Source organism: Peromyscus californicus, unplaced genomic scaffold, assembly GCF_007827085.1.
Source record: "Peromyscus californicus insignis strain IS unplaced genomic scaffold, ASM782708v3 Scaffold_8__1_contigs__length_139910024, whole genome shotgun sequence".
Classification (NCBI taxonomy): Eukaryota; Metazoa; Chordata; class Mammalia; order Rodentia; family Cricetidae; genus Peromyscus; species Peromyscus californicus.
The window spans coordinates 123,045,763-123,073,688 of record NW_026294606.1 but is presented as its reverse complement, the minus strand read 5'-3'; the positions used below and the strand labels follow the sequence as shown (position 1 = coordinate 123,073,688).

General features: G+C 53.4%; 1 protein-coding gene across 2 annotated transcripts in view; it reads left to right on the top strand.

The window, feature by feature from the left end:
* Nkd1 (NKD inhibitor of WNT signaling pathway 1) overlaps nucleotides 1-27,525 on the top strand; it is a 73,804-nt gene extending 46,279 nt beyond the window's left edge. For both annotated transcript variants that reach the window (XM_052728597.1, XM_052728598.1), the window contains 7 exons: nucleotides 6,634-6,700; nucleotides 16,013-16,119; nucleotides 18,019-18,114; nucleotides 21,887-22,034; nucleotides 22,497-22,581; nucleotides 23,551-23,678; nucleotides 24,271-27,525. In XM_052728597.1, the coding sequence (XP_052584557.1) occupies nucleotides 6,634-6,700; nucleotides 16,013-16,119; nucleotides 18,019-18,114; nucleotides 21,887-22,034; nucleotides 22,497-22,581; nucleotides 23,551-23,678; nucleotides 24,271-24,863 (1,224 nt within the window). In that variant the 3' untranslated portion in view covers nucleotides 24,864-27,525. The remainder of the gene's footprint in view (nucleotides 1-6,633; nucleotides 6,701-16,012; nucleotides 16,120-18,018; nucleotides 18,115-21,886; nucleotides 22,035-22,496; nucleotides 22,582-23,550; nucleotides 23,679-24,270) is intronic.
* Nucleotides 27,526-27,926: the final 401 nt, after the last annotated feature.

The window sequence follows — 27,926 nt, the reverse complement described above, 5'->3', positions numbered from 1 at the left end:
TAAACAATATAAATATAAAAAGAAGGCTGGGGAGCTCAGTGGTAGAGTGCTTGGTAGAAACCCTAGGTTCTATCCCTCAGTACTCCAGTGCTCTAGTGGCTAGGGGGAGGGGGAGAGAAATATTAAGTAGCTTAGGTAGGAACTGTCTTGAAGGAAGTTGTGGTGTTTTTGGCATATAGATGCCACACAGATGTCCACAGCTTGCAGAGTGATAGTCTGGGCAGTATATTTTGTTGATCTGTGGCTGGCTGATGCCAGAAATGTGCAAGGCCATCTCTGGGGATCATTTGTGTCCTGTGGGGTCCTTCCAGATGTCTGATGTCCATCTCCCTAGCAGCAGACTAGGCATCCAGGCTGCATGCTTAGCTGTGGGGGGCCAGCTGGGGGCGCCGCAAGGAGCACTCTGATTACATCCTCGGCAGATAAAAATAGGAGCAATGCAAGGAATTTTAATCACTGCTCCGTGTCTTTGGAGCCACGGAGGCTGTTCTTGTGAGCCTAGGCAGAAGGCCAGACCTGCCAGTGCCTGAGAGCTACCTCCCTCCTCTGAGCGTCACGGTTGGGCCAGCTGGGGAAATGAAGGACCATGGGCAAGGGTGGCCCAAGCAAGGCTCCCATGGCTCCTGGACATGGCAAGAATCTCGGATCCCAGTTGTAGTAGGCTGTGGCTTGGTCCCTGGTCCATAAGAGTCAGGATTGTATAGCGAGACAAGTTTAACCCGAGTTGCTGTTGCAAGAGAAGAGGTTAATGCGATGGCAGTTGTCACCCTCCCAGTTTGCAACACCTGCAGGATAGGGAGGGCAGTGTTCCTGGTGCCAAAATCCATCCAGAAGACATTTATCGCATTTGCCCAGCACCTAACAGATGTGTCCAGCCCATGGCCTACAAGTCATAGGCACCCCAGGAAGCTATGAATGCAACTTAACACAAAATGGTAAACTTACTTAGAACACCTAGTTTTTGCAAGATTTTCGTTAGTACTGTGTCAAAATGTTCAGAGGTTGGACACACACATAATGAATGTATCAGGTACTATTCCAAGACAAAATCAGCTAGGCCCCATCATGTGGAGCCTGCTTTCAGAGATGGTGGTCCATTGCCTTTTATTCTCCCTGACCTGCATTTGAGCTGAAGCGGTGAACTTCAGGAGCTGGAGCTGAGGCAAAATGCAACCAGAGAGACAGGTGTCTTTACCTTCTCCTGAGAGTCTAGGATCCATTGCTGGTGACCTGAGGCTGGCAGACTGGTAGAGGAGTTGAGGGCTCTCTCTGCCTTACGGTCTTGTATACTTGAGGAGAGAAGCTGCCCGTCTTTGGGAGCAGCCTGCTGAGATCTTGGTTCTGATACTGTTCTGGGGCAGAATGAGCTTGTGTTCTTCTTGCCCCTGGGGAGGGGGTGCCCCAACTTCCTGTCACGGGAGCCAGTGCTTCTGGGAGCCTTGTCCATCTCCTTAGCCCTTGGATGGCGACTGGGTTGTATTCTGGACCTGCATGTTGCTCATTGTTGGCCTGGGTGGGCAGTTCCCAGCACCTACAGCCTGTGGTGCTCATGAGTAGAATGGACTCTTAGGCTAGGTCCAGGTTCATGGTGTGTGCTAGACACAGCAAGAGAGGCCCAGGTGGTGAGAAGCCTTGGTTCTCCATCTCTTGTTCCCTGGATGTACCACAGAAAAGCAATCAGCTGCTGGTGATGTTGGTGACTGGGCACCCCAGAAGTCCTGAAACTAGGAAATCGTAGCCTCCTGGGCCTAGAGGACCCCAGCCTCCTCTGCTGCCTTTTCTCTGTGATCTCTTAGACCCTTCTCTCCATCTGTCTGGACTCCAGGTCCCTCTTCTGTGAAGTGGGTAGTCATCTGCAGTCTGTTAAGTCAGGATTTCATTACCCGGGTGGCACGTGGATGTGCAGCTGGCCCTCTGTGTCTGTGGGTTCCACACCCACCCATTCATCCCGTGGAAGATACACATGGAAAAAACCACCTTTGTGTTGAACAAGTACAGACTATTTTCTTGGCTGTCATTCTCTGAACAGAGTAGTGTGACAGCTGCTTACACAGCTGCCTTGTCGGAACTGAGAGTCATCCAGAGATGGCTTAAAGACTTCGAGGGAGGTAGCTAGGCGCTGCAGATACTGTGCTGTTTTATCTAAGAGCCCTCAGAGTCCTAAGATTTGGACGTCTTTGGAATCGGCCCCCATGGAGCCCAAGGGACCACTGTCCTCATCTCTGAGCACTAGAAGGATTCTGAGAAGGCTGGTTTCTGACTGAGGTTGTGTCTCTTTCCCTTCCCAGTGGGTGACCAGGGCATCCATTCCATACACTCTCTGGCCTCTTGTGTGCCTCAGGGTCCCTTATACAGTCACTGTTTCCTAGGTGCACAGTGGTGGCATCACATCCTCTGCATGTGTTCCCTCACTCCTCCCTTGGGACATGCTCTGTGGCAGGCAGAGGAGTCCACCAACCCACAGTGAAGAACCACATTGTATCTTTTGGTGGCTTTGGGGAAATCTCTTAGCTCTAGATGTCAGTGAACTTAAATGGGCTCTCAGAGGGGGCGGAGCTGCTGGGAGCTAGGTGATTATCAGGATGGACCATGAGGACATTTGAGAGCATGAGAGGAGGCTATGGCAGAAGAATGGGGAGAATCTGACATTTGGGCTCTTGACTTTGTAACAGAGGTCACCTGGACATTTTGACCCCACCTTTTTCTTGGTTCCTCTGACATAAAAACATCTCCATTTTACAGAGGAGGAAAATAGAGGTGGACAAGTTTAATGACACTTTTATTGTCACTCAGCTGTGGAGAGGGGCTGGAGCCCGAGCTGGGCCCACCTGGGCACTAGAGCATGGACCAGCCCTGTCCTGCCTCTGGCAACAGAAGATGGAGCGTGCTATTAGTGAGGCTGGGCTGTGTCTGCAGAGTTCATGGAAGAAAGAGTTTGCTATGCATTCATCTCAGGGCCTAACTAGGACAGGCTGCTTGATTCTGAGGGTTCTGGGGTGGCCTGGGCTGTGCCCCCTCTTACCGGAATGTCTCAGTCCCGTGCATTCCTGAGTCTGCATGGTACCGTGTTCTGTGGGCACCAAGAGTTTGCTTGGAAAATGTGTGGCACCCACATCTGTTACCTCTTAGAGAACAGAAAGATTGACAGAGACCTGCTGGGGCCTTGCGTGGGGGGAGACTGAGTTCAGGAGTATGAGGTCCCAACGACAAAGAGGAAAATCCCTAGCCTGCGCCAACACTCCCCAAGGCCCCACTTTGATGTGGTTTTCCGTCCCGGAGGCCTTATAAGGCAGTGTGCCTGTGCCTCCTAGCTCAGGGCTGGGCCGGCTGCACACCAGTGACCGGGAGAAGTTGCTCTTCCTGGGGCCCAGTGAGGGGTGGAGCCTGGGCTCCAGGGCAGCGGAGGGACAGCACCGGGACTTCAGAGGCACATGTAGGCCACATGGCCTGACAGAATACCAAGTCAGGCCTCTTGTTTAGTCAGAACTTGGAGTAAGTCTGAGGCCCACAGTCCTAGAAGCCAGAGGAGATGGGGCCTAGGCCCTGGGTCCTAGGAATGAGATAGTTCTCTGTCTAAGTTCCAGACTCAGGCCTCTTACAAGAAAGTACGGTGGTAAGGGTTGGGCTCTCTGGTGTGTAAGAACTATAGCATTGGCAAGTCACAAGACTGCTCTGCCTTGGTTTTCTCATCTATAGAGTGGGATAATAGCAGCATACCCCACAGTGATTGCCACTGGAGGATAGCTAAGGTTGGTCAGTTCCAGCACTTCCAGTATGTACTGATAGTGTTTGATGATGAATACAGAGGAAGCGAGGAGCCGTAACTGCTGGTTGATCTTCCAGCATGGAGGTGGAGCACTCCCTTGCTCCTCAGAGTCACCCTGAAATAGTGTGCTGTGGCCCTATCTGTGGAGGGGGAACCAAGGCACGTGGGAGGTAGAGCTGCACCTTCTAGACTTAGCTTGTCAGTGAGCTGTGTTTGCACCACCCGTGACTGCCTGATCGCATTTCTGTGCCCTCTGCTGCAGGCCCCATGGGGCTCATTACAGCTATGAGGTCTGAGTGCGCAGCTCCAACAGCACCTGCCTTCCTGTAGGAGGTCGCTACAGGTCTGTGGCTGTGTGGAATGGGCTTCTGGCCAGGCTGGAGCCAGGACCAAGCCTACACCACAGAGAAGAAGGAGCTAGCTGTACTGCTGAGTCCCACTGGATAGACTGGGAGTGCTTAGCCTCTGAGCCACCAGAGCTGATGGCTGGGCCCCATTTCATGCATTGTTTGTTTGAGATAAGGTGTAGCCCAGGCTAGCCTCAAATGCATAATAGAGAGGGTTCCACTCCCTTCCTTTCTCCCTCCTTTCCAATTCCCTCCCTTTTTGCAATGCTGTGCGTGGGACCCAGGGCCTTGCACATGCTGGACATGCTGCACGAGTGCTCTGAGTACTCTCTCTTGAGAGGCGGACAGAGCAGGACTGTTGTGATGGCCAGAGGAGGCTCTTTAACACGAATCAGCACCGCCTGCTGTTCAGGGAGCGTCTTGTGAGTGTTAGCTCTCTCACCATAGTGTGGCTCATACTGGGGCCACGGTACAGGTAAGTCCACCAGAGTCCAAATGCCAGGAGAGCCCAGAAGCCAGGGCATGACCTAGGATTGGCTCACCACACCACCTTTCCCTGGGTCTAGAGACCATGCACACTTTATGCCGAGACCCTGGAGTGGCCCAGGGAGCACTGCAGTGTGTTACAGAGCATATACTTTGTGTGAGCTCAGTCCTCTGCAGGTGTGCTGGGTCTGTCATGCAGCATCAGTAGATGGCTTCCTTGGCCACTCTGTTGGGGTGATATGGCAGTAATGCCAACAGAAAGTCACAGGACCTCAAAGGCTCATCATGGCCAGCCTCCTTGCTGTGGTGCTGTCAGGGCTACTGAGATCAGTGCTGAGCCCACTCTCTCCTAGAGGACCCAGCATGAAGGGCCTTTGTCCCCTTAAAGCCTGCTGCTGCTCCTGTCGCAAACACTGCCTGCTGGCCTTTCAGGGCTGAGGAGATGGCAGCAGTCTTTGTGGCATGAAAGTTGGGCTTTAATTGGCTGCCGGGGTGTGCCTGCCATCTGATGATGCCACCTGTGTGTGTACCTTTCCTGTCGCTGTCTCCAGATTCCCTGTCAACTCTGGCTCTGTTAACACAAACAGCCAGGTTACAAGCCTGGGAAATGTTCAGTGATTATGATAATTGGCAAGCAGGGGAGTGAAGAAAGCCACCAGGGTTTGAAGTAAATGGGACACCAGAGCAGAGACAGTCATGTTTCAACCACCTTGAAGAAGGAGTGCCTACAATGATCTAGGCTGCAGGCTAACAGAGGACTGTTTGTCTCCAGAACAAAAGTTGAGATTAGAAACCACCCTGCGGCTCTAACCAGTGAGCCACACACTGTGGTGTGCGGCATCCTTTGCTCTGCCAGGCCCAGGGCGGCCTGGGTATTCTGTAAGCATCTGAAGTGCCACATTTGGATGGTTTATATTCTGTGAAAATTTTGCCCAGGCAAAGATTTTTGTGGTCACAGTGAGGCACTGGTTGCAGCTGGTGTGTTTGGGCTTTTCACTGCTTACCATTTGCTGGGATTTAGAGGCATCATCAGACCAACCATTGTGACATTAGGAGAGGGAATATGGCATACCCTCCCTGACCTCCTCCTTTTCCAAGAGAGGAGTATTTTCCAGACTGGGTCCTTGGGATGTGTGCCCTACACTGCACTATATATCAACAGAGATTCACATGTTGATAACTGTAGTGAAGGCCCTGAGAAGTCTTACATTAAAAGGTCTTGTTTAACTTTATCTAAATAATCTTAGGTTTCAGAATTCCTGTCTGAGTACCTATAAATAGAGAAGTCATTTTGCAAGATACGGTCTAGTCTTTCTGTATCTCTAGTCCGCTGGGGTGAGTCAGACAGTTGGGGCTTCAGGCTCTTGACATGTTAGGCGCTCCCTAGCCTGGAGGACAGCAAAATTCCCTTTGCCAATATGACAGTATCCGAATGGATGGCAGCTTGACAAGGCTGCTAAGGAAGGACCCCTGCCACATTGGTTCTAAACAGCATCAGCTCATGGAGAGGACAGATCAGGCGTGTGCCTAGACCAGGCTAGTGGGAAAATAGGCCATGGGCAAGACGTGGAGGCTCCAGCGAGGTTCACTGGAGTCAGAGCATACAGGTCCAGGGTGTTAGCCAATGTGTTGGTGCTACAATTGGTCGAGGGCAATAGGGATTTACCAGAGAAGAGAGCATAGAGGGCCCCACTTGGTTTGGAGGAAGAATCTAGACCGAGGTCTTTCCTTGGTGCCTTCTGAGGCTGTGGCTGTGAAGTTGGCTGGACAGGAGGGGTAAGGGACATTGATCTTACCTGGCATTCCAGTGGGGGAGTGGACTTGGTCTCTAGGAGATGTGGGTCCTAGGTGGATCTTGGGAAGTTTTTCCCAGGGTGCTGTGCACTGAGAAGTCACTTGCACTTGGTCAAGAAGCCCATGACTAGGCCCATCCTGTTTGACTTGGTACTTTGTGCTCAATGTCACGTGCCCGTCTAGCCAGGTGGGTTCCTGCTGGGTCCTACTGTCCTGTGACCGTTGCCCTGTCTTCCCCAGGAGCTCGTGGGTGACACTTCCAGAGAGGCGCTCGGTGAGGAGGACGAGGACGACTTCCAGCTAGAAGGTATGTGGGTCTTAGTAGCTCTGCCTATGGCACCAGGTTGGGAAAAGGCCCACAGAGCTCTGAAGGGGTAGGCGGGGACGTGAAGCCCTTCACAGTCCTCAGGGTTACACTCACACCCTGTGCTCAGGAGCTACCAGACTTCAGGCAGGCCATCACAGGGCTACCCTCCTATGATGGGATCAGTGATAATGAGTGTCCGGCTGGATTCTGAACATGATTGATTGCTTTTCCCCCCCAAGTCCATCTATGCAGTGCCCTAGCTAAACATATTGATACAGCCTGCCTCTGGCCTCTCTGCTTTTGATCTGTCATGCAAGACCTCTCCTTTCTGCAGCCGAAGTGCCATGTTGTAGAGCTAGTGACAGTGGCATGGACCTAGCCTCTAGCCTGCTGGTTTGTTTCTGGCAATGCCTGTGTCCTTGTCTGTAAGAGTGGGAGCTAGTGCCTTTTGCTGTGCCCACGTGGCTCAGCTGGCTTCTCATGACTGTGGCAGGCAATGGCTTTCCTCTGCCTGTTACTATGGGAGGAGAGCCTGGCCAATGTTGAGCAGCCCAGGAAAGCAAGGACCCTGTCTGTTCTTTAAGACCCTTGGAAGAATCCATTGTCCACTTGGGGCTCTCCTGCTGCTCCTATTGTAGTAGCCCAAGCTCACGCACACTAGGGCAGGGATATGGCTGGGCATGGCAGGCTGGCAAGGGCAGATGCCCCTGAGTCCTGGCCACACAGCCATACACCTGCTGGATCTGGGGCTGTGGTATCCCTCTATGCTCCTGGCTAGGGGAGAAAACTGGTTCCTGAATGTCGTCTTTGTCTTTCTGTTGGCCAAGCTCATTGCCTCTTGGCTGCTAGAGAGCTGTTTAAGGGAGAAAAAGGGCCATGTGAGGCGTGAAGATGAAAAGGAGTCTCTGGCCATCCCAGGAGAGGAGGGCTTTGGCTCCTGGGTTGTTCTGTAAAGCTGCCCCTAATCCCGAGTCTTAGCCGCCTTAACTGGCCAGCTGGGAGCGAAGCAGGAGATTAAGGCTGGCTTGGTGTGCAGGGCTGTGAGCTCCTTTTGAACTTGGGAAAGAACAAAGTAAACATCAGAGGTTCCAAACTGACTGCAGGCCTGTGTGGCAGGGTGTGGAAAGGAGAGGGACCCTTCTGAGGATCCAGCAGCAGCCAGGGACAGGAGGGGCAGCCCCTCACTCACTCCCAGCAATTACTTGGCCTCTCAGGCTTGTGCCCTAAGTGCAAGTCAGTACTGGCTTGGTAGGCAGGCCCAGGATACGTCCGAGGGTGTTCTCTCCATCATGGGCTCCCCCTGATTTGCGTATGTCTCCTATCCCCAGGGTCTCCTTGTTGCTCTCACCCGAAGCTGGCCCTACCCAACCCAGCCTCGTGACTCACTTCCATCTCAGGGCTCCAGGCAGCATGTCTACCTCCCCAGTGCCCACTTGGCATCTGCTGTAGAAAACTAGTTTTGCAGAACCTGGCAGGCTATTGGTTCTGTACCACCTGTGAGGCTGCCAAGGCTGCTGAAGGCTGTGACCCCTCTCCTTGGGTCAGGTCCCCTCCAGGCTCTCAAAACAGAACCCACAGGAGCTTGGTGTCTGGGTAAGGACAAAGGGAAGCCTGGGCCAGGTGGTGGTGGTGCATGCCTTTGATCCCAGCACTCGGAAGGCAGAGGCAGGCGAATCTCTGTGAGTTCGAGGCCAGCCTGGTCTACAGAGCGAGTTCCAGGAAAGGCACAAAGCTATACAAAGAAACTGTCTCAAAAAACCAAAAAAAAAAAAAAAAAAACAAAAACAAAAAAAACAAAACAACAACAACAACAACAAAAACAAAAAAACCCCAAAAACCCTAGAGAAGCCTGGGTGACAGGGAGAAATACTGGGTGCAGGGCACTTGGTTAGGGATGCCAAGTTGAAAACCCTGCTGGCCATCCAAATGGAGGCGCTGAGGTGGTCAAGCCACCTGGCTGCTGGGGACTGGAGTTAAAGGACAGTGAACTAGAAGGTAAGGGTAAGTGCTTCTCAAGAAGTGGCCACAGGCAGTTCCACTCAGCACTCCAGGGCAGGTCCATCTTCAAGGCTGGCTGGCAGTGCCTGAAGTCTGAGGAGGCCTCTGGGAGCAGCAGACAGCCACCCTGGCTCCCCTCCCTGCTTGGACTTCCCTGTAGGCTCAGCAGTCACACTCCAGTCCCCAGCATCTCTAAGCTGTTTCCACCGAGTGGACGTGACCTGATGTCTTCCCATCTGCTCTCCATGAAAGTGCAGCATGGCCAGGAGATTCTCCTCTGCCATGCCAGGGAGGTTTAGCTCTATCTGTGGTGGCCAGGTTTGAAAGCTAATCTCCTTCCTGGGCTTTCACAGGGGAGAGGGATGACAGGCAGAATGGATGGCCATAGCAGGCCCATACCACTCTCTTGGTCGCCGCCTACACTCACGATATCCCCCAGCTCTATTCAGACCTCCGAAAATGAAGACCGGACAGTGTTTGCAGACAGTTGCCTCCTTTCCCCATGGCCTCTTTCCTCTCAGTCACAAGTGTCTTTAAAGCAGAACCAGTGCTGGGATCTGGGCCCAGTGGTGGCGTGTGGGAGGGGAGTTTGCACATTTGGAGGGAAGCCAGGGAGTGCTTGGGGGCTCTGCTGGGCAGATCACTGCTGCCTGGGAGGTGGTAGTGGTTCCCTGAAAAGCAGAGCCTCACAGTGAAGCTCCTCAATCCAGAACTCTGGGCTCTTTGGAAAGCTCAACCAAGCTTGCTTCAACTTGAAGCTTTTGAAATTGAAAATTCCAGGGATAGGATTGCCTAAAAAGCTAAGACATGAAAAACTAAAAGCTGGACCTAGTATGAGCAGATGCAGACACAGACTCCCTCTCTCTCTCTCTCTCTCCCTCTCCTCTTTCTGTCCTCGGTCCCTCAAAGTCCGAGATGGGTTTTGGGGGGAGCATCAGGAACATCTATCCATGAAAGGGTACTTAGTGACACCCCCTGGCTTCTTTCCCCCAGTTCCTAAATTGTCCTGTCAGTTCACTTGGCTCAACTCCCCTCCCATCCAAATTTGAGCAATGACACTAAACTCCAACTCTGAGCTCTCCACCCTGTGAATGTGGAATGTGCAGTGCTGTCTCGGGCAAGACATGGCTTCTGAGTCATGGAATGCTTTGCAGAAATTCCACTCTCGTTTTCTTAACCAGGGAAGCTCCAGGTTTGTGAGATTTGACTCTAGAACCATGGCGGGGGTAGGGAGAGACCATTAAGAATACACTCTTTTTTTTCCTCTTCTCTTCTCTTCTCTTCTCTTCTCTTCTTCTCCTCTCCTCTCCTCTCCCCTTCCTCCCTTCCTCCCTCCCTCCCTCCCTCCCTCCCTCCCTTCCTTTCTTTTTAAATACAAAGTCCTGGTACAGTGGCCTGACAGTGTAGGGGTGGGCGACTCAAACTCACCATCCTGCCGTAGCCTCCTAAGACAGGCATGTGCCACCTTGCCCAGCTTTCGATTTGCTTTTTAAGCTTTAGTCCCAGTGTTGTGAAATGCAAATGGTGACACTCCTACATTATGCTAGTAAGGACTTAATGAGACAACATGTGTACCTGCCAACTTGACCGGCAGTGCCCGGCTGGCACATCTGTGCATCTCCAGAGCCTTTTCTCTCGTGAGGCCTGTGCCAGTCATCCAAGAAACCATTTGGTCTGGAATGCACACACGATCTTTCTCCTCACGGCCGCAGATTTACCCTCCTAATTATTTTTGGCATAGGCTAATATTAAAAATCCATCTGCATTCCCCCTGACAGCTGCTGCTGGAGGTTTGGAGGCCCAGAAACATCCTGGCAAGCCACCCTTAGACCAGAATATTTGTCACAGATATCTTTGTGTGGACAATTGCAGGGGATCACAAGCATGTTAGGGCACGTGTCCCAACTTCAGCACAGAAGCCCCAGCTTGTGCTCAGTCTCCTATTGTGTCTGCTTGAAAATTACCCGGCTACCCAGATGGAGAGACGTGTGGCACACGCTCGATGCCATTGCTGCTCTTTCCTTACTGAGGTTGGGTCTTTACTGCCGTGGTCATAACCTGGTTTCCAATTTGTCACTTTTATCCAAACTTGCTGTTAACTAGGGTTTTGTGGACTATGTTAAAATAACCTGGCACTGGCCGCTGTCACCTCAGTTTGCATTCCCCCATTTTTCAACCATTTCCTCACACCAAACCTCCATGTTGCTCAAGCCAAGACTGACAGCATCTGTCTGTCCTAGCTTACCTATGCCTGTGTGTAGGACATGGCACAGCTGGGCTCATGCGTATGAAAACTCCTACTCTGCCTGGGTGCATAGATGTGCCACCTCCTGTGGGCAGTACAGGGGCAGCAGCTACCAGGGACCAGCCTCTAGGAAGTTAGAGTTCTGTTGTGTAGACACAGAGCCTGCTTGCTGTGAGGTCATCAGAGGGCCCCGTACATGGGACTGTATGGAATGAATTGCCAGATTGAATGGAAGCAGACCACGCCCTGCCAGCTCAGACGCATTTGTACCAATTAAAGAGACAGCACTCAGCGCTCCTCCTTCCACACCTGCCTGTCTCCCTTGAGAAATGCCGGAAGTAGTACATTTATGCACATCTCTGGTGTCATGTTAATGACACTTCTGGAATTGAGCAGTGCACAGCCTGCTTTTCAAAGCCTGTCTCCTAGCAACCCCAGATGACCCCAGGTGACCCTAGACACAGGGCAAGAGCCCTAGGTGAGCATGCCCCGTGCAGCTTAGGAGAGAGATGCTGCACCAGGAGGGCCCGCTTGGTTTCCTAGCCCTCTTCTCCTCCTGCTGTTTGGGTGGCGCCAGCTGTCAGCACTCAGGCTGGGTGGGCTGTGCCAGGCTGCTCTCTGGGTCACTGCTGTTTGCCAGGGTAAACAGTCCCCAGAAAGTGATGGGGAACTCTCCCAGCATGTGATCCCAGAGATGCCTCCTATTGGCCCTGGGGAAGGTTGAGGAGTCCAGGCCCTAATCACAGCTGCCACCTTTCCTGGTTCCCAAGTCTCTTCCCTTTCTCTTCCTCCTCCTCCTCCTTCCCTTTTTTAAACTGGGGGAGGGGAGAGGGAAAGAGGCTGTCTTTGATCTCGGTGGAGGAAAGAAGTCTGTTCTGTTCAGGCTTTTGGCTAACACAACAAACAGTGTTTAAAATTTAACTTTGCTTAATTAATTAGTAATTCTGTTTAATGCTGTCTGATCTCCCTCCAAAAGGTATTTTGAAGCTTGAGAAGGGAACTTCAAAGGGAGCCGGGTGAAGATGGTCAAGTAATGCATTTAATCTGGCAGTTGCTGGGGGTGGAGTGCGGCCAGGCTGGAGCTGATGTGTACAGAGAACCATCATCTGCAAAATCAGCGAGCCAGCTCCAGTGGCCATGGCCTCCATGTGAGAAGGACAGAAAGTAGCTTGCAAAGAGAAGGAGCCCCACAAACAGCCCCCATGTCCATCTGGGCTGAGAAGCAATTTTGAGAAAGTAGAAATGTCATGTTTTTTCTCTTCTGTGGTCATAATGAATGATTGAGCAGGTTGGGTACTGCACAGGGTTTCCAGTTAGCCAAACAGTAAATCACAGTAACTCAGTAACTCCAAGCTGTGTCCTGTTTACCAAGCATATACCTGTAAGGGGTGGAGGACTGCCTTTGCCTAAAGCAGCAATAGCCAAAGTTCTGGAAAGGACCAGACAGTTCCTATCTTAAGCTGTGTGGACCACAAGGACTCTTGTAATGACTTGCCTCAGGTCCCCTGTGTGCGGCAGAAGCAGCCAGAGACTGGTGAGTGTGGAATACCTCATTAAGCTTTACTTAGAAAGCCAGGCTGCGGGCCCAGTGACTCCCAAGGCTCAGCTGACACCCTGCTCCCTATCACCCAAACATGCTTCTTGGCCAGTAGCATGTGTTTTTGTCCTCCTTCCTTGACTCCTTTTCTCCTGCCACATTGGCAATGTGCCCTGCTGTGGCTTTCCCTGGCAGTCTGAGCATGCTCAGAGAACCTCTGAAAGACGTGTCTGAGACTGGCAGCCAAGGAGCAAGCAGGAACAGGGAGCAGAGAGAGTTCTTGGGTACTAGAGTCCTTGGCAGCATAGTATAGTTCCTGGATATGTGACTTGGAGAGCCTACTGTGAGCAGCTCCACTACCTGGCCCTCATGCCAGTGGCCATAGGCAAGTGGAGGTGCGCTACTTCGCTGCCTGGGCACAATGCTGTTTGCCTTGGTTTGGTTTCAGAGGGGTCATCTGTGAATCCCATGCCAGTTGCTAGAATCCCAGCCCCTCCCTCTGATCCTGGGCCTGCATGGCTTTCGGTGGGTTCTCTGCCACCTGTTCTGGCACTTGGTCAGGGGACAATAGAGATGCAAGTCTTCTTTGGTAGGGCACAGGGTATCAAGGAGTCTTATTCGGCTCCCAACCCGGGGGCAGCATGTCTCTCAGGCCTGTGATTCATTTCTGCCCTGCCCAAGCTGTGAGGCTCTGCATGTTCACTGACTCGGCCACCTGGGGGTTCCTGGAGGCTTGGTGGGCTAGGACGGCTTGAGGGACCTGCTTGGGAAGAGAGGACAGTTTAAGCCACTGCGGTCTCTAGAGAGGACACATGAGGATAAAAGGGGGTGCTTTCCACCTCAGGTGGGGAGAAAGGGGCGGGGGAGGTCCCGAAGGAAGACATGCTCTCTAGCATGGCAGCAAGGGCACTCCAGAGAGAACGGAACAGCGGTTCCTTGTCTTTGGGCTTATCAAGTGGAACATGAAAGGCAACATTGAACCTGGAGGTGCTTGTCTGATAACTTCCCTTTGAACTTGAAGTCGGGTTTCGATAAGCCTGGCCAGCTCACATCAGCAGGACCTCTGCAGAGCCAGGCAGTGGCTTTGAAGATGGAACTCGGCTTTGTTTTGCTTTCTGCTTCCTCCTCTCTCTCTCTGGGAGGGGGAGGGGAGGATTCTGCAGGCTGTGATGTCTCTATAGTTCCTACAAAGGGGCAGATTGGGGCAAAGGAGATTGTTCAGACCTGGGCTACCAGCTGGGACTAGGGCACAGTCAGCACTTAGTGCGCACTTGCTGAGTACCTACCGTGGTGTTGACCAGCAGCCTCTGGTTCTCTCCGGGAACTGTGAGGATGCTGTCTACTGAGAAGCAGCATCCCTGTGAGGGAGACACCACCCTTCCTCCACTGTACAGACTTCTTTTTTTTTCTTTTCTATTTTTCGAGACAGACTTTCTCTGTGTAGCTTGGCTATCCTGGAACTCACTCTGTAGACCAGGCTGACCTCGAACTCATAGAGATCCGCCTGCCTCTGCCTCCCAAGTGCTGGGATTAAAGGCGTGTGCCACCAACGCCCGGCTGTACAGACTTTCTTAAAGCTGCCTGGTCGGAAAAGTAGAAGCACCAAGTGCCACTCTCTACTGTGGTGCCCCTGTGCAGCCCGGCTGTGTCTGCTGGAGATGTAGGTACTAATAAAGGCCTCAGCAGAGCACCCTGATTCAAGGAGTAGCAGAAGGGCCTCCTGCCCCAGTGCCTGAAAGGCATGGCCATACCTTGTGCCCTGTCTGGACTCATGGTAGCATCTGTGGCCCAGTGGGCACTAGATAGATTGAGTAGTTGATGCTTGACTGTCTGAGTCCCTAGTGGGTCACCAGCCTGACTGGCCTTGCTGGATTCAGGGTCCTCTGGGGGAGGATATCTGACCAATAGGATTGGGGTGGGACTGTTAAGGATAGAATCCAAAGTACCTGGGGCCAGTGGCCTGCCTGGCAGTGAGGATGCCGGGCCCCGGGAGCCTTCTGAGGAGGTGACCGTGTCGTGTGCTCCTTTCCTCTTCAGTAACAGGCCATTCGTTCCACAGTTAGTAATCTTGATGGCATTCGGGAGCTGTTGCCTCAGTGGACAGTCAGGGCTGGCGGCCCCTGTGGGTGCTGGCGGCCCCTGTGGGTGCTGGCTGTGCTGAGGCAAGGAGAGAGAAGGAAAAGGCTCCCAGGGAACAGAACCACTGCTGCAGGCCGGTTTGTAGTTGGCTGTGGTCTCGAGAATCCGGAATATTCTTATAACAGTAACTGCCTCACAAGGTCCCAGTGAAGAGAGAGTCAATGAATAGTGGTACTGAGGGCTGTGGGGTCCGGTTACTGTGAGAGCCTGTTGCCCATGCTATGATCGCTGGTTCCAGGGTACCATGTGGACTGCTGCAAATGGACGCCAGGAAGAGAGCTCTGACTTGGAAAGTGTGAACAAAGCAAGGGGGTGTGCGCCCCTCCCCCACTGCACCCCCTTCCCGCTGTTGCTCTTAGGGGCTCATTGCAGCACTGGGATATGTGAATTGAGTGGGGTGGGGACAGAGCCCCACTTTCCTGGCCTGTGCCTCATTTTGCCAGGATCCTGACATCCCCAGAAGGTTCAACTGGAACTATCAGTCTAGCTGAGCCGTCTCAGCCGCCCGCGGGTAACCTAGCCTTCTTAGGTCAGGACCCACACTGTTTGTTTCCCTTCAAAATAGACAAGAAAGTCGCTGTACCAGGGCATCGGGGAACTCTGGGAGGGAAAAGGTGGGAGCATCTTCTAGAAAAATAAGTTGAAGTCCCCTGTGTCGCACGGAAAGGGTCAAAGGACTCCTATCGTGCATTCTGTTACATGGTGAAACCTGTAGCCCGGGTCCTGGGTCTGGGATGATGGTGTTACCACACTGGCACCTCCTGGACACAGGAGAATGGTACAAATTTCATATTCCCCCAGGTGAGCAGAGGCCAAGGGCAAGGGTCAGGGAGCAGTCCCTGAAGAGCCATTGTGTGGTGCACGATGTCCTTCAACACACACACACACACACACACACACACACACACACACACACACACACACACACGGATACCCTTTCTCAGACTGTTAGCTCGGTTCCCATCCTCCTGCTCTGCCCACAGGCTGAGTGCATCAGCATCTTTGAAGATAGCACCGTATCGGTACAGGAGGCGGTGCAGACAGAAGGCTGTGGTCCCACAGCTTGTCCAGTCCCTAAACACCTCTCCATGCCCAGCCCTGCTAAGTGCCTGGTTGTCTCTACAGGTGCTGAATCTGCAGGCTGCTTATCCAGGCTGTAAAGGTGGGGCAGAGTAGGAGTCTGAGAGGCTGCCGGGAAACCTGAGTAACTGGTGTGTCTGCACCACAAGGCTTTCTCTGAGGCAGTCTGTGGCATCACCAGGGCCGAAGAATCAAAGGACACGGAACACAGCCAACAGGCATTGCAGTGGGGGGTGCCAGCACTCTTGGCCTGAGGAAATAGCGTAGCCACCCTGACCTCGACTTCCTCCTCTTCCTCTGTACCTCCCCACAGTGGCTCTACCACCTGAGAAGACCGATAGCCTGGTCAGTGGAGATGAGAAGAGAATGGAGAAACTGAGTGAACCTGGCCCTGGCTCCAAGAAGCAGCTGAAGTTTGAAGTAAGTTTCCGTTTGAGGGTTGTGATTCATGGTGGTGCTCTAGAAGGGGGAAACTGAGGCCCATTTAAATGGGAGGACCTCTTATGTGGGAGATCCCTCCTGCTGCCTTCCAGGCCCTAACACCTCAGCCACGGCCTCTCCACATGGGTGGTGGCCAGTCCACACTACCAGGACCCTACGACAAAGTGTGGGTGTACATGGGGAGACATGGCTCTGGTCCTTGGGCCTGTTGCCCTCTGATAGGATCCTCAGATTCCTCAAGCCTTCCCTTCACCCCCAGAGACTGACCTGGGACAGACGGGGGCCTCCTATGGTATGGAAGAAGCTAAGACTGGAGGCCCTGGGCAGGGCTTCAATTCTACCTGGGCCTCGGTTTCCAAACCACATGGACAACACAATGGATGGGCCCTCCCAGAGCATATGGCTCATCCTGCTGCCCTTCTCTGACCCCAGCAGTGGAGCAGAGTGGGTATCTGAGATCCTCCAGGCACCAAGCACAGAGCGAGGGCTGAGTGAGGCCGAGTTCAGCGGAGGTTGCTGGCATCCCTCACCGCTTCACGGCTTCCCTGTCCCTCCCTTCCCGAGACCACAGGGCACAGCTCTACTGTTGGCACAGAGCTGTGAGTTCAGGCCAAGTCCCTTCACATGGCAGCCTCCCTGGACTATGGGGTTAGCGAGTATCTGCGGGTCTTCTGGAGGCATGTGGTGCTCCCGCCCCAGAGTATACAGTGGGTCGCCTTGCTCGGAATACTGGGGCTTCCTTCTGCTCTCCAGTGCTAATGGAGCCCCTGTTGCTTGCCAGGAGCCAGCAGTGAAATGGGTAGGGCTCCTGGTGCCCGCAGTGTGGTCAAGGTGGCATAGCTAGCAAACCCAGTGTGTGGTGCATATGTGCAGGAGTGTGTGTGTGTGTGTGTGTGTGTGTGTGTGTGTGTGTGTGTGTGCGCATGCGCGCGCGCCATGTATTGTATCACATCAAACACTTCCTCAAGAGTAGAGTGGGCACTTGGCAGGTGTCCGATTAGCATGTCATGGATGAGGGAAGGCTGGCTTTGAACTCAGCATGGCCCACTTCAGAACTAGAGGGAACCAGCTTTGAGCTGCAGCAGCTGCAGGCAGGAACACCTTGCCTGCCACGCACACTCCAGTAAGCAGGTGTTTCCCTTGTGGTGGGGAGGCCTGTCTCCATGCTCTCTGAGCCGGGTCATGGTGTCTGCACTGACTCCTGCATGCTATTGATCAGGTCACCTCTGGGTCTTTGATACCTAGCCCTGTAGGGCTGCCCTTGGCAGAGAAGTGGACCCTTGAGGTGGAATTCTGAGGACTGTCCCCATAGCTGCAGGGGAATTGGGACCTCTGAGCTGGTGGAGGGCCCCATGGCAGGGGATGTCATGTTCTGACAACCTTACAAGACATAGGATAGATATGATCATTTTCTGTATTTGATATGAAAGGAAAATGAAGCCCCAGAAACACAGCGACCTGCCCAGGACGGTGTGCAGCTGTTGGGGCCGTGCCAGAAGTCTGGGCAGACGGTGGAGTTCTACCTTTTCATGTCCAGCCTGCTGCTGCCCAGTTCACTTGCCCATCCTGGGATCTTGCCTGGCTTCCCAGTCACTGGTCACTGTTGCCTTTCCAAAACTTCTCACCTTTGGTTGAGGTTTGGCCTTGTGAGGCCACAATCTCCTGTAGAGTCCATGTGTCTCCTTTGTCTTTGAACACTAGAGATTAGTGGTGCCCTGGGACCTGTATGCCCTGCTCCGGCTCTGGCCTCTTTCTCTGGCTGGTCATGTCTTAGTCATTGTCCGTCTCCCTTTCCCAGCATCGAGGGGTAACTGGGGTGCCCATGGCCTTACCCGGGCCCAAGGTAGTGCTCTAGTTGATAACTGTCTTTGTGTGCAGGAGCTTCAGTGTGATGTTTCTGTGGAGGAGGACAGCCGACAGGAATGGACTTTCACTCTGTATGACTTCGACAACAACGGCAAAGTCACCCGTGAGGTGGGTGTGCTTGCTGCCTCTCGCTAGCTCGGCAGCCCTCGGGCACAGGAGCTGGACTCAGCCTGAGTCTGCTGCCCCCTCCTCCTGCCTGCTGGGGGCGGGGCTATGGAAAGTCTTGTGGAGAAGGCTGCTGGGAGTATCCTGAAGGGTGTGCCGGCACCTCTGAGTGGGGAAGAGGGACAGAATGAGTATAGCCGAGCACCTCACACAGTCCAGGGGTGGGGGCGGGTACCCCTCTGGGGAGAGGTGGGAGACAGCAGCAAAGTCCAAGGCCTTCCCAGAGAGGTACCCCAGGTTCCAACAGTCTATCCCTGCTTCCTTCTTGCAGTCCCCAAGCGCTAGCAGTTACCTTGACGCTTCAGCGAGCCTCTAAGGCCACACAGAACAGGAGCAAGAAGTGGCTGTGGCTGGTCTGCACCCCTCTCCCCTTTCAGAGCCTCCTGCAGCCCTCCCAGGTTCCTCTCCATGCCTCTGTCTCTGCAAATGGAGCAGCAGCTGTGTAGGGCTGAGTACTCGGCAGGGGAGAAAGTCTCAGTTCTCCATGTGTTGCTCTGACAACCCAATGAGGCAGAAAACACCAGTGGGACAGAAGGGACCGTGGGGCAGAGCAGCTTCTTGGAGGGACAGCCCAGTGCTAAGCTGGCTCAGCCCTGCAGCACACTGGCCTGTGGCCCCTTTGCAGACTAGATAGAGTGGGTCTTTAAGGCCCTGCAAGCAACCCGAATTCATCCCAGGTGCCAGGAAAGCCGAGGGCAGGCTCAGGCTCAGCATCCTTCCCTCTGCCTCCTCCCCAGGCCTGCCTGCCTTATGAGGAGGTCCTGTTAGAGATGGTTCTTGGCACCTCTGTGGAGATAGAAGAACAGGTGGGTGGGCTTTGGACCCTCCTGTGGCCCAGCCTGGGGGCCTGCAGTGTCTCCAGAGGTATGAATGCTTAGCTTCCATATCTCCTTATCCCAGTCAGGTTGGGACAAGTATTAGCTTCTCCACAGCATGTGCAGGAAGTCACCTTTAAGCTCTCAGAGGGGGATGTGGCTTACAAAGCCTGCCTCTGTCCCAGAACCAAGTGGGAGGAAGAGACTAACTAACGTTTAACCACGCAAGCCCCTGGCCTGTGACAGGATCCTAGTTCATCCCGTTACAGCCAACAGCAAAAGGAAAACATTGGCTCAGGCGCCTGAAGTTCAGTTCTGGGGGCTTCCTTCAAGTATGTGCAGGAGCAGGCCTTCCTCATGGCTCTTCGCTCCAGGCTCCTCTTACTGGACAGACTCTCTCTGGCCCTGAGTGCTAGCAGCCCTAGCCTGGACCCCTCCCTCTCGGGAATTCCTCCCATTCAAAATGCCCATACACAGCCCAGAGTCGAATCTCACTGGCCTCTCAGCCAGCCGGCCTGGACACACAGGACACGGGGCCATCCATGGCACCTTTGTCACACATACCATAGTGAAGATGGCTAGCTCCTGATGGCCGCCTTCTTCCTTCTCCCTGGTGTAGACATGCTGAGGTATCTCTTATGCATATCCCTACTGCAGAGTCCTTGCAAGAAGGACCAGGGACAGACATCCTTTCTGTTTTCTCCCTCACATCCTTGGTGATGAGGAGGAGCCACTAGGAAGGCAGGTGGTCCAGCGTAGCCTGAAGCAAGCCTCTGGGCTGTGTTTTCTGAGTCGCTGGGATGCTGGCTTTGAGTTGAGGATCCTGTCCGGTGCTTTCCCTTATCTCTAGCCGCAAAGCTCCCCTTTAAGCCTGCTGTACATACCTCTCCCTCTCTTCTTCCTAGTGCAGCGCACGGATTTTGGTGTGCCTGGGCAGACAGCCTCCTACCTCACTGCCTCTGCTGCCTGAGCCCGTGTCTAGACTGAGCATGTGAACCTTTCAGGCTTTCAGTCATGTAGGCAGCAGCTATGGTCACCTGTGTCGTCAGCTTCCTGTCACTGCCCTGAATACTGAGCTACTCAAAATGAGAACGGGCTTACTCGAGTCCACAGTCAGTCGGCTCTGTTGTTTGGGGCCTGCAGCAAGGCAGCATATTCTGGCCGGTGTGCATGGCAAAACAGAACTGCTCACCCGGGGGCCTGGAATCAAGAGGAGAGAGAAGGAAAGACCGCGTCCCACAGTCCTCTCTGGGAGCATGCCTCCTATGGCCTAAAGGCCCACCACAAGGTCTTATCCCCTAAAAGCTCCACTGGCTTCCCATATGCCACCCCGAGACCACACCTTTACTATATTGACTTTAGAACCAAATGGTGGTAGCCTCTTCCTGTGCTGGACCCTGGTTTCTAAGATGGTGGCCAGCAGTTTCTTCAGCTTCGTGCTGAAGGCACCGAGCAGGACCCCAGGCCCTCTGAGGCGTAGGACACTTGAAGAATGTTGGCAGTGGCCCTCGGTTTCCTAGTTTGTCACCTCCGTCATGGACTTTTGAAGATGATGTAGCTTGAGAGTGGGTGGTACAGCTGTGTGGGGAGCCAGGGGAGGGACAAGAAGAGGAGTTCTGTGTGGCCTTGCCAGAGGAGCCAAGACAGCTGAGTGTGCCAGGAGGGAGCAGCTGGCGTCTGAGTCTCAAATGGCGCCCCCCACAGTCTCACAGTCTGTCCTGCACATGTTCTGGTCTGGTCTGTCAGAGGCTTTTGTTAAACATTAAGTTAGTTGTCATGTTGATGATTTGGAATATTTCTCAGAAGATTCTGGATTTCTGGCTTCTCTGATGTAAAGTGGTCCCATCTTGTAGAGTCAGCCTAGCGGAATGTCCACCATGTTTCACAGATACGCCTGTGCCGCGATGGACCCTCCATGCTTTTTGCCCATCACACATCTGCCTGGCTACAGCAGCACTAGGGTCATTCATCTCTGCTTCAGCCTAAGGGAAGACAGGGGAAGTGTGCCTAGTGGGTAGTGTTTTTCAAAGCAAATGGCTGTCCTTCAGACAGCTGACCACAGATACCCAGAGCCTAGGAGTCCTAGTAGGGGTACTTTTATCCCCGACTCGAGTCAGAAGTCTCTGAGACTCTCCTAGAACACTGCCGGACTCTGCATTCTGGTTTAATAGGTAATAGGCCAGAACTATTTGGTCAAGTTTCTCACAGATGAGTTTGTCTTCAGTGACACTTACCTCACACTACCTCACGTTTCAACAACAGAAACTCATCTTGTTACATCCTGGAGGCTGGAGTTAGAGCTGAGGCAGCCGCCCCCATGGTTCTGATGAGCACCCCCTTCCTAGTCTGTGGATAGCTGCCCTCTTACAGGGAGAGAACAATGAGCTCCAAGAGCCGCAGAACAGCAGCATCTATTCCCACACACCCCTCTCCCGCCACCCATCACCCTCCTCATTCACCGCCATCCTCTCTGAGTCCAGCTACGTGGGTGGGGGCATAATCCAGTCCAGGATAAGGACAGAATCGCATTTCTGTTTCCCCCCTCTAAGAGCAGGGGTATGTAGCATCCCTGGGTGCCTCTCACCAGTTGAGAGCTGGTTTTTAAACTCTCCCCCTACCTGGATGAGGCTTCTCTGGGAGGTTCCACATGCTGCTGAGGGCCCCAGTCGCTCACAGTCAACAAGCCACTCTGAGTTCATGAATTCCCTTCCTTTGGCTCTTTTGCTCCTCAATCCCTCCTCCTAAGATTTTTTTTTAAACCACACCCACCATCACATTCTGCCTCTAGTTCTCTTTAAAGGAGCCAGGGGACTTCAACACTGTGGCAGCCACCGACTCTGAGGTTGCTGGTGGCAGTGTTGTGGCTAAAGTACATGGGGTGTCCGCTTCCTCCCAAACAGGACATTACCAGCTTGCTGCACACCATCTATGAGGTGGTTGACTCCTCTGTGAACCATTCACCCACATCAAGCAAGACACTGCGGGTGAAGCTCACTGTGGCCCCTGATGGAAGCCAGAGCAAGAGGAGTGTCCTTTTCAACCATACTGGTGAGAGTTGACAGAATGGGGACCCACTTTGGGAAAGACAGGAAGGACCCAAGTCAGCCTGGGAGGGTGGGAGGAAACCCAGCTTCCATGGACAGTTGCTTTGTATATTTAAGGCTTCAGCAGCCCCTTACGGAGTAGGCCTCTGGGCTGGGGTAGAGGTGGGGTTGCATAAGGAAGGCCTTGTGTAAGCAAAGGCCTAGGGATGGGACTGGGGGCAGCAAGAAGCTACAGGGACATATAGTGGAAAGGGTAGCAGGCCAGGCCTTGGAGGGCAGCTTAGGAATCTGGAGAGGTGAATGGGGCAGGCAGCTGGTTTGGTCTTCACTGGGCAAGCCAGCCACAAAGTTCACCACAAAGCTGTGGTGAACCTCGATGGGTGGTATTTGAGGACACAGTGCCAGGCGGTCCCCGGCAGAGCAGGAGTAGGCACTGACTAGTGTTTCTTGGGCATCTGGGACCCAGACCTGCAGAGCACGAGGCCCCGAGCGGACACCAAGCCTGCTGAGGAGCTTCGTGGCTGGGAGAAGAAGCAGAGAGCCCCTCTCAGGTATGGCATGCTCAGGCAGAGGCAGCAGTCTCATGCCCGTGAACATATATTGAGCACCAGCTGAATACATACATCTGAAAGACTTTGAGCAGCAGGCTCTATTCTAGGTCCTTTGCAGGGGCTGTGGATTTATTTCAGAAGCACAGATTTACAAATCAGACTCTAAGGTTAAAAATAAAACACAGGAAAATAAAAAGCGACAAACAAACAAAAGACCCTAGCTACAGCCCTTCCCTGTATTCCATATAAAGGTCCTTCCGAGTCTCTGCCTGTGGTTTGGATTAGCAGGTGTTGGTTGCTCCTGATGTTTTATGTACCATAGATGGGGTCCAGGCAGCACCTTAGGACCTAGCACTACTGGTATTTCTACCGGGGTCTGTGTGCACATGCCTCCACAGCAGAGAGGCAAACCCCCCGCCCCGCAGCCCTTCGGATGGCCTGGCTGGCTGTGGGCGTGAGAACCTTCGTGGGCAGGCTGCTTGCTCTCACAGTTGTAGGTAAGGGCTTGTAAACCTGCAGTTGTCCGTCCCTTTGTCACTTCTGCAGAAACAGAGGCAAGGTGGGCTGTCTAGAGAAAAGCCCAAATGATGGCCTCAGGGCAGCGGGCAAGTGTGGGCATCTTTCACATCTGCTGCCGAAGGGCGCGGCTAGAGAAGGCTCCGTCCTCGGCGTGAGCATGGAAAAGGCAGAGCGTCTAGGGCACTGCTGGGTGGGCAGTGGACTGGATGGAAGGCTCCAGGCTGCCTGGGGATGGGTGGGACTGGGGTACCTTCAGTACAGCATGGGGAGATGGGACAGATGGTGATGGCCATAGGGAAAAGGAGGCACAGACTGAGAGGCTTCTGTGGGACCCCCTTCTCCCAAGCACCGAGAACGAGTGATGAGCTGCGTGTTTGCCCCCGTGACTTCCCAGAAGACTTCAGGGCCTGTGCCTTCCTACTCAACATACTTTTTTTTTTTTTGTCACAGGTTCCAAGGTGACAGCCACCTGGAGCAGCCGGGCTGCTACCACCATTGTGTGGATGAGAACATCGAGAGAAGAAACCACTACCTGGACCTGGCGGGGATAGAGAACTACACATCTCAGTTCGGACCCGGTAAGGGACTGGGGGTGGGGTGTACACCAGAAACAAAGTGCTGGGTAGTGGCCATTGTTCCCTGAGGGCTGGGGAGATGGGTAGCTTGTTCCTGGACACGTCCAAGGCTCTTCTCAGAGGAGGCAACATTAAAGATGTTTTCAAAACGAAAGTAATACTTGGACAAAGCTGAGCACAACTCAAGAGAATGAAAGGCTTCAAATCCAGCTAAAGCAGTAATCCCTCCCAGGCCGTCCCAGCTCTGGCCTCGCATCAGCCACAGCTCTGGTGGCCACTTGGTCCACGAAAGTGCTGCGCTGCCAGCGTCTGTGCCCTTGGACCTTGTTTTACTTCTGCTCCCTCTTAGTTGACTTCTCTCTGGTTTCCTGTGTCTTCTTTTATACACTTAGAGTGTCCACCCACCTTAGTTCGTCCCATCCGCCACCATCTTGCCTCACCTCTCAGCAGATGGGAAGGTTCCCTTTCCTGCAGGGCAGCAAAGGACAGTAGTGGGTCGGTAGCTCAGATGGAGAGGTCATGGCCCCTGGTGACCCCAGGGAAGCCCAGTGCACACAGTGGGCACTCATGAAATATCTGTTGGATTGGTTCCTAGGCTCCCCTTCAGTGGCCCAGAAGTCAGAGCTGCCCCCTCGAATCTCCAATCCCACTCGCTCTCGCTCCCATGAGCCAGAAGCCGCTCACATCCCACACCGGAGGCCCCAAGGTGTGGACCCAGGCTCCTTCCACCTCCTTGACACCCCATTTGCCAAGGCGTCAGAGCTCCAGCAACGGCTCCGGGGTACTCAGGATGGGAGCAAGCACTTTGTGAGGTCTCCCAAGGCCCAGGGCAAGAACATGGGAATGGGCCACGTGGCCAGAGGTGCAAGAAGCAAGCCTCCACTGGTGCCCACCACCCACACTGTGTCCCCCTCTGCCCACTTGGCCACCAGCCCAGCCCTCCTCCCCACCCTGGCACCCCTGGGCCACAAGAAGCACAAGCATCGAGCCAAGGAGAACCAGGCGAGCTGCCGGGGCCTGCAGGCCCCACTGGCTGCAGGAGGTGCCACCGTCATGGGGCGAGAGCAGGTGAGGGAGCTGCCTGCTGTGGTGGTGTATGAGAGCCAGGCTGGGCAGACTGTCCAGAGACATGAGCACCACCACCACCACGAACATCACCACCACTACCACCACTTCTACCAGCCCTAAACCCCACCAGGCCACCACATGAAGGACCCACCCCACGCCTCAAGGCATTATTATTCTATTAATTATTGTTATTATGACAATTATTGTTATTAATAATTATTGTTACTCCACTAATATTTAGCTAGCCTTCATGTAGAAGATATATGGAAACACAGAACTAAACTTTTATTTATATGTTGTGGGGATTATATAACTCACCCGAGAAGTGACTGGGTTTGGAAGGGTCCTTGGGCTACCCCAGCTGCAGGGTCCACGCAGATCTTCCCAAACCGCAGGAGCCCTCAGCCCAGCTGCCCCACTCCAGCTCTTCCAGGAGAGCCCCCTTGCCTGGCTCAGCTTCAGAGACCCTCAAGAGCTCCAGAGGACAACAGCTGCTACCTCTCAGTGTTATTCTGTTTTGACTTCGCCCTTAACTGATTGTACCATGCCATGGGGATCTCAGTGGACTGCCGCCGTCACGACGATGTCTCCCTGCCCTTGTGTTCTCACACCTCAACCTAGACACCTTAGCTGTGCTTTCTGGAGTTACTGCCTCACCTAGGCCCAAGACAGTCCCGTCCTTTTTTGTGGGGGGGGCGTGCACAATGTGGAAGCGCCCCTCCTCCTCCTGTGCCCCCCCCCCTTTGCTTTTGAAGGATGCGCCTGTGTTTAATGATTGTCCTTGGAGCCAGCCTGCTTCTTTTGGAAACTGCTCCAGAGAGAAGCGACCACATAAAGAAGCGTGGGTTCCCAAGATGGCACCATTGTATGACGGAGGGTGTGAAACCTGAGTTTGCCATCAGCAAATACACTTGGTGGCTCTCTAGCAGCCTTTGTATCTCTAGGTAGATGCTGCCTGTCCGTGTCTCTGTACCTTTCTAGAAATACACTCTCAGGTATCTTTGCTGGTGTGCAGAAATCACTGCGCTGCTCTGTGGAAGCTCCTGCAACCCAGATGGACCCCATGTGTTACGCGAGGGCCGCCTGTCCATCAGACACAAGCAGCCACCTCCCTCTTATCAGAGGTCATGTCTTGGGGTTTGAAGTCTGCAGTTTTGGAGAGACTGCTTGGGTATAGAAACTTAGAGTGGAATGGGATGGCACCTGAGACCCTGGGACAGGGTATTATTGGACAAGGGCCCAGGGAGACCGGAAAAAGACCGTTGTCACATAGTTGGGGCCCCTATGTAAACAGATTACAGTCCCAGGTTGAGTACTTTGAGGAGGGCTGACAAAGGGTGACTGTCTACACTGGAGCAAAGGTAAAGAGAGCAGAACCCAGACCAGCGCTAAGCTGCCCCTGTACCTGAAAGGTGAGGCTCGCAAGGCACCTAGGAGCTGAGACCTCCATTCAGGGAATGTAGCCAGTTGTGTGGGACCCCCAGGGGTGGACGTCCTGGCTCCCTCCCCTGCCTTTTCCCCATCCTTCTGTAGTGGCATCTGCTGAAGGTCTTGGGAGGGAGTAGCAGCTGCACAGGCTTTTATTCTTGAGGGCCTGGAGAGAGTCTGACCCCAGAAGGAAATGATCGCAGCTGTCCGTCTGCCCCTCTGTCTCCTGAGTTTAGCATGGGTGGTAAGCATGTACTTCTGAAGGTAGTGAGCATTGGTTGTTTTTATGGTGTTAATTTTCCTGGTTGCTTGGGACTGGTTGATGCAGTCCTCAAGACGGCACTATGAAGCAACAGGAAGTAGAAATCCAGGGACTGCATCTGAGGCCCACTGGAGACACACACACACACACACACACACACACACACACACACACACACACACACACACACACACACGGTAGGTGACAGTCCCGGGTCCTCCTCGTCGTCAGGATCCCTAACACTGTGAAGGACTTGAGCCCTGGCTTTTCCTCACATGAAGCTTTCCGTTTCTGTTTGACTAGAATCCAGCTCACAGGAGGTGACTGTAACCAAACCAAATGGGCAAGGCATTGTGGGAGCTGGCTTCGAGATGACAGGATCCAGTATGAACGAAACAGTTTTCGTCCCTGGGTCACCCTGTGTGAGCAGGCCTGAGCTGCTGGCATTCTGGGTCCAGGACCAGGAGGAAAGGACTTTCTAGGAGACAAAAGCCTGGTGAGGGATGGTGCTGGACTGGGTTTGGATAAGGTAGTCACCCCTGGACCAATCAGCATGGCCCACCTGGTATGTGCCCACTTGCCGCAGGAGGCAGGGTCAGCACTGAGGACAGCAGGGGTGGGGTGGGGGTGTAGCAAACAACAAAACAAGACAAACCCAATGGCCTCCAGGCCCAGAGCTGCCACAAGCAGTGATGCCTAGGGAGTGGGAGCTGGCTGTATGACATGGATCCACGGCCTGGGGAAGGAGGTCCCCTGATGCCCCAGGATTTTCTCACTTCTTGCTAACTTTTCAAAGTCACTTACAAAAATAGTACCAGGTTCACCCGTAAAAGCCCATGGAAGCTTAGAGTAAAAGGTAACTCACCAGGCTCCATCCCAGCATCCATGTCCAGATGCCCTCCAGGACCGTGGGTGCGGTGTGGTGGTTGGGACATAGGCTGGTGCCAGGCTGCAGGGACTCAAGGCCGGACTCCCTTTCCTCACAGCATGTACTACTGCAAGTGAAATGCTATGCCTTGGTTCCTCCCTTGTGAGCACTATCCAGATGCTAGCTGTTCTCATGACTAGAATAAATGCATTTTATAGAATATCTCCCATTTAAATTTTGTTAATTTAGAAAATTTTCCAACAGGGTTTGAAGCAGTTGTGTAACAGTAACCTTGAACTCACCACCCGGAAGTTTCAAATACTGACATTCTGCACTATTTCTTTCTGATCTATTTTTAAGAGAGAAAACCCGGCAGTTATGCTCAACCCCCTCCCCACCCTGTTCTTTTATTTTTATCCAAGGAGCAGCATAGTGTTCATTCTTAGGCTCTCTTCTCTGCAGCCCACTGTACTTGGGGACCTCCCCCAGAGTCACTGAACTCTGTCCCCCGAACAGCTGCTCAGCCCTCTTGCTCAGAGGCACTGTCACCTCCCGGCAGGCCGGTGGGTCATCTCTCATCCTTCACCGTGCCACACTGCATAGAGGGTCCTTGTGCGTAACTTGT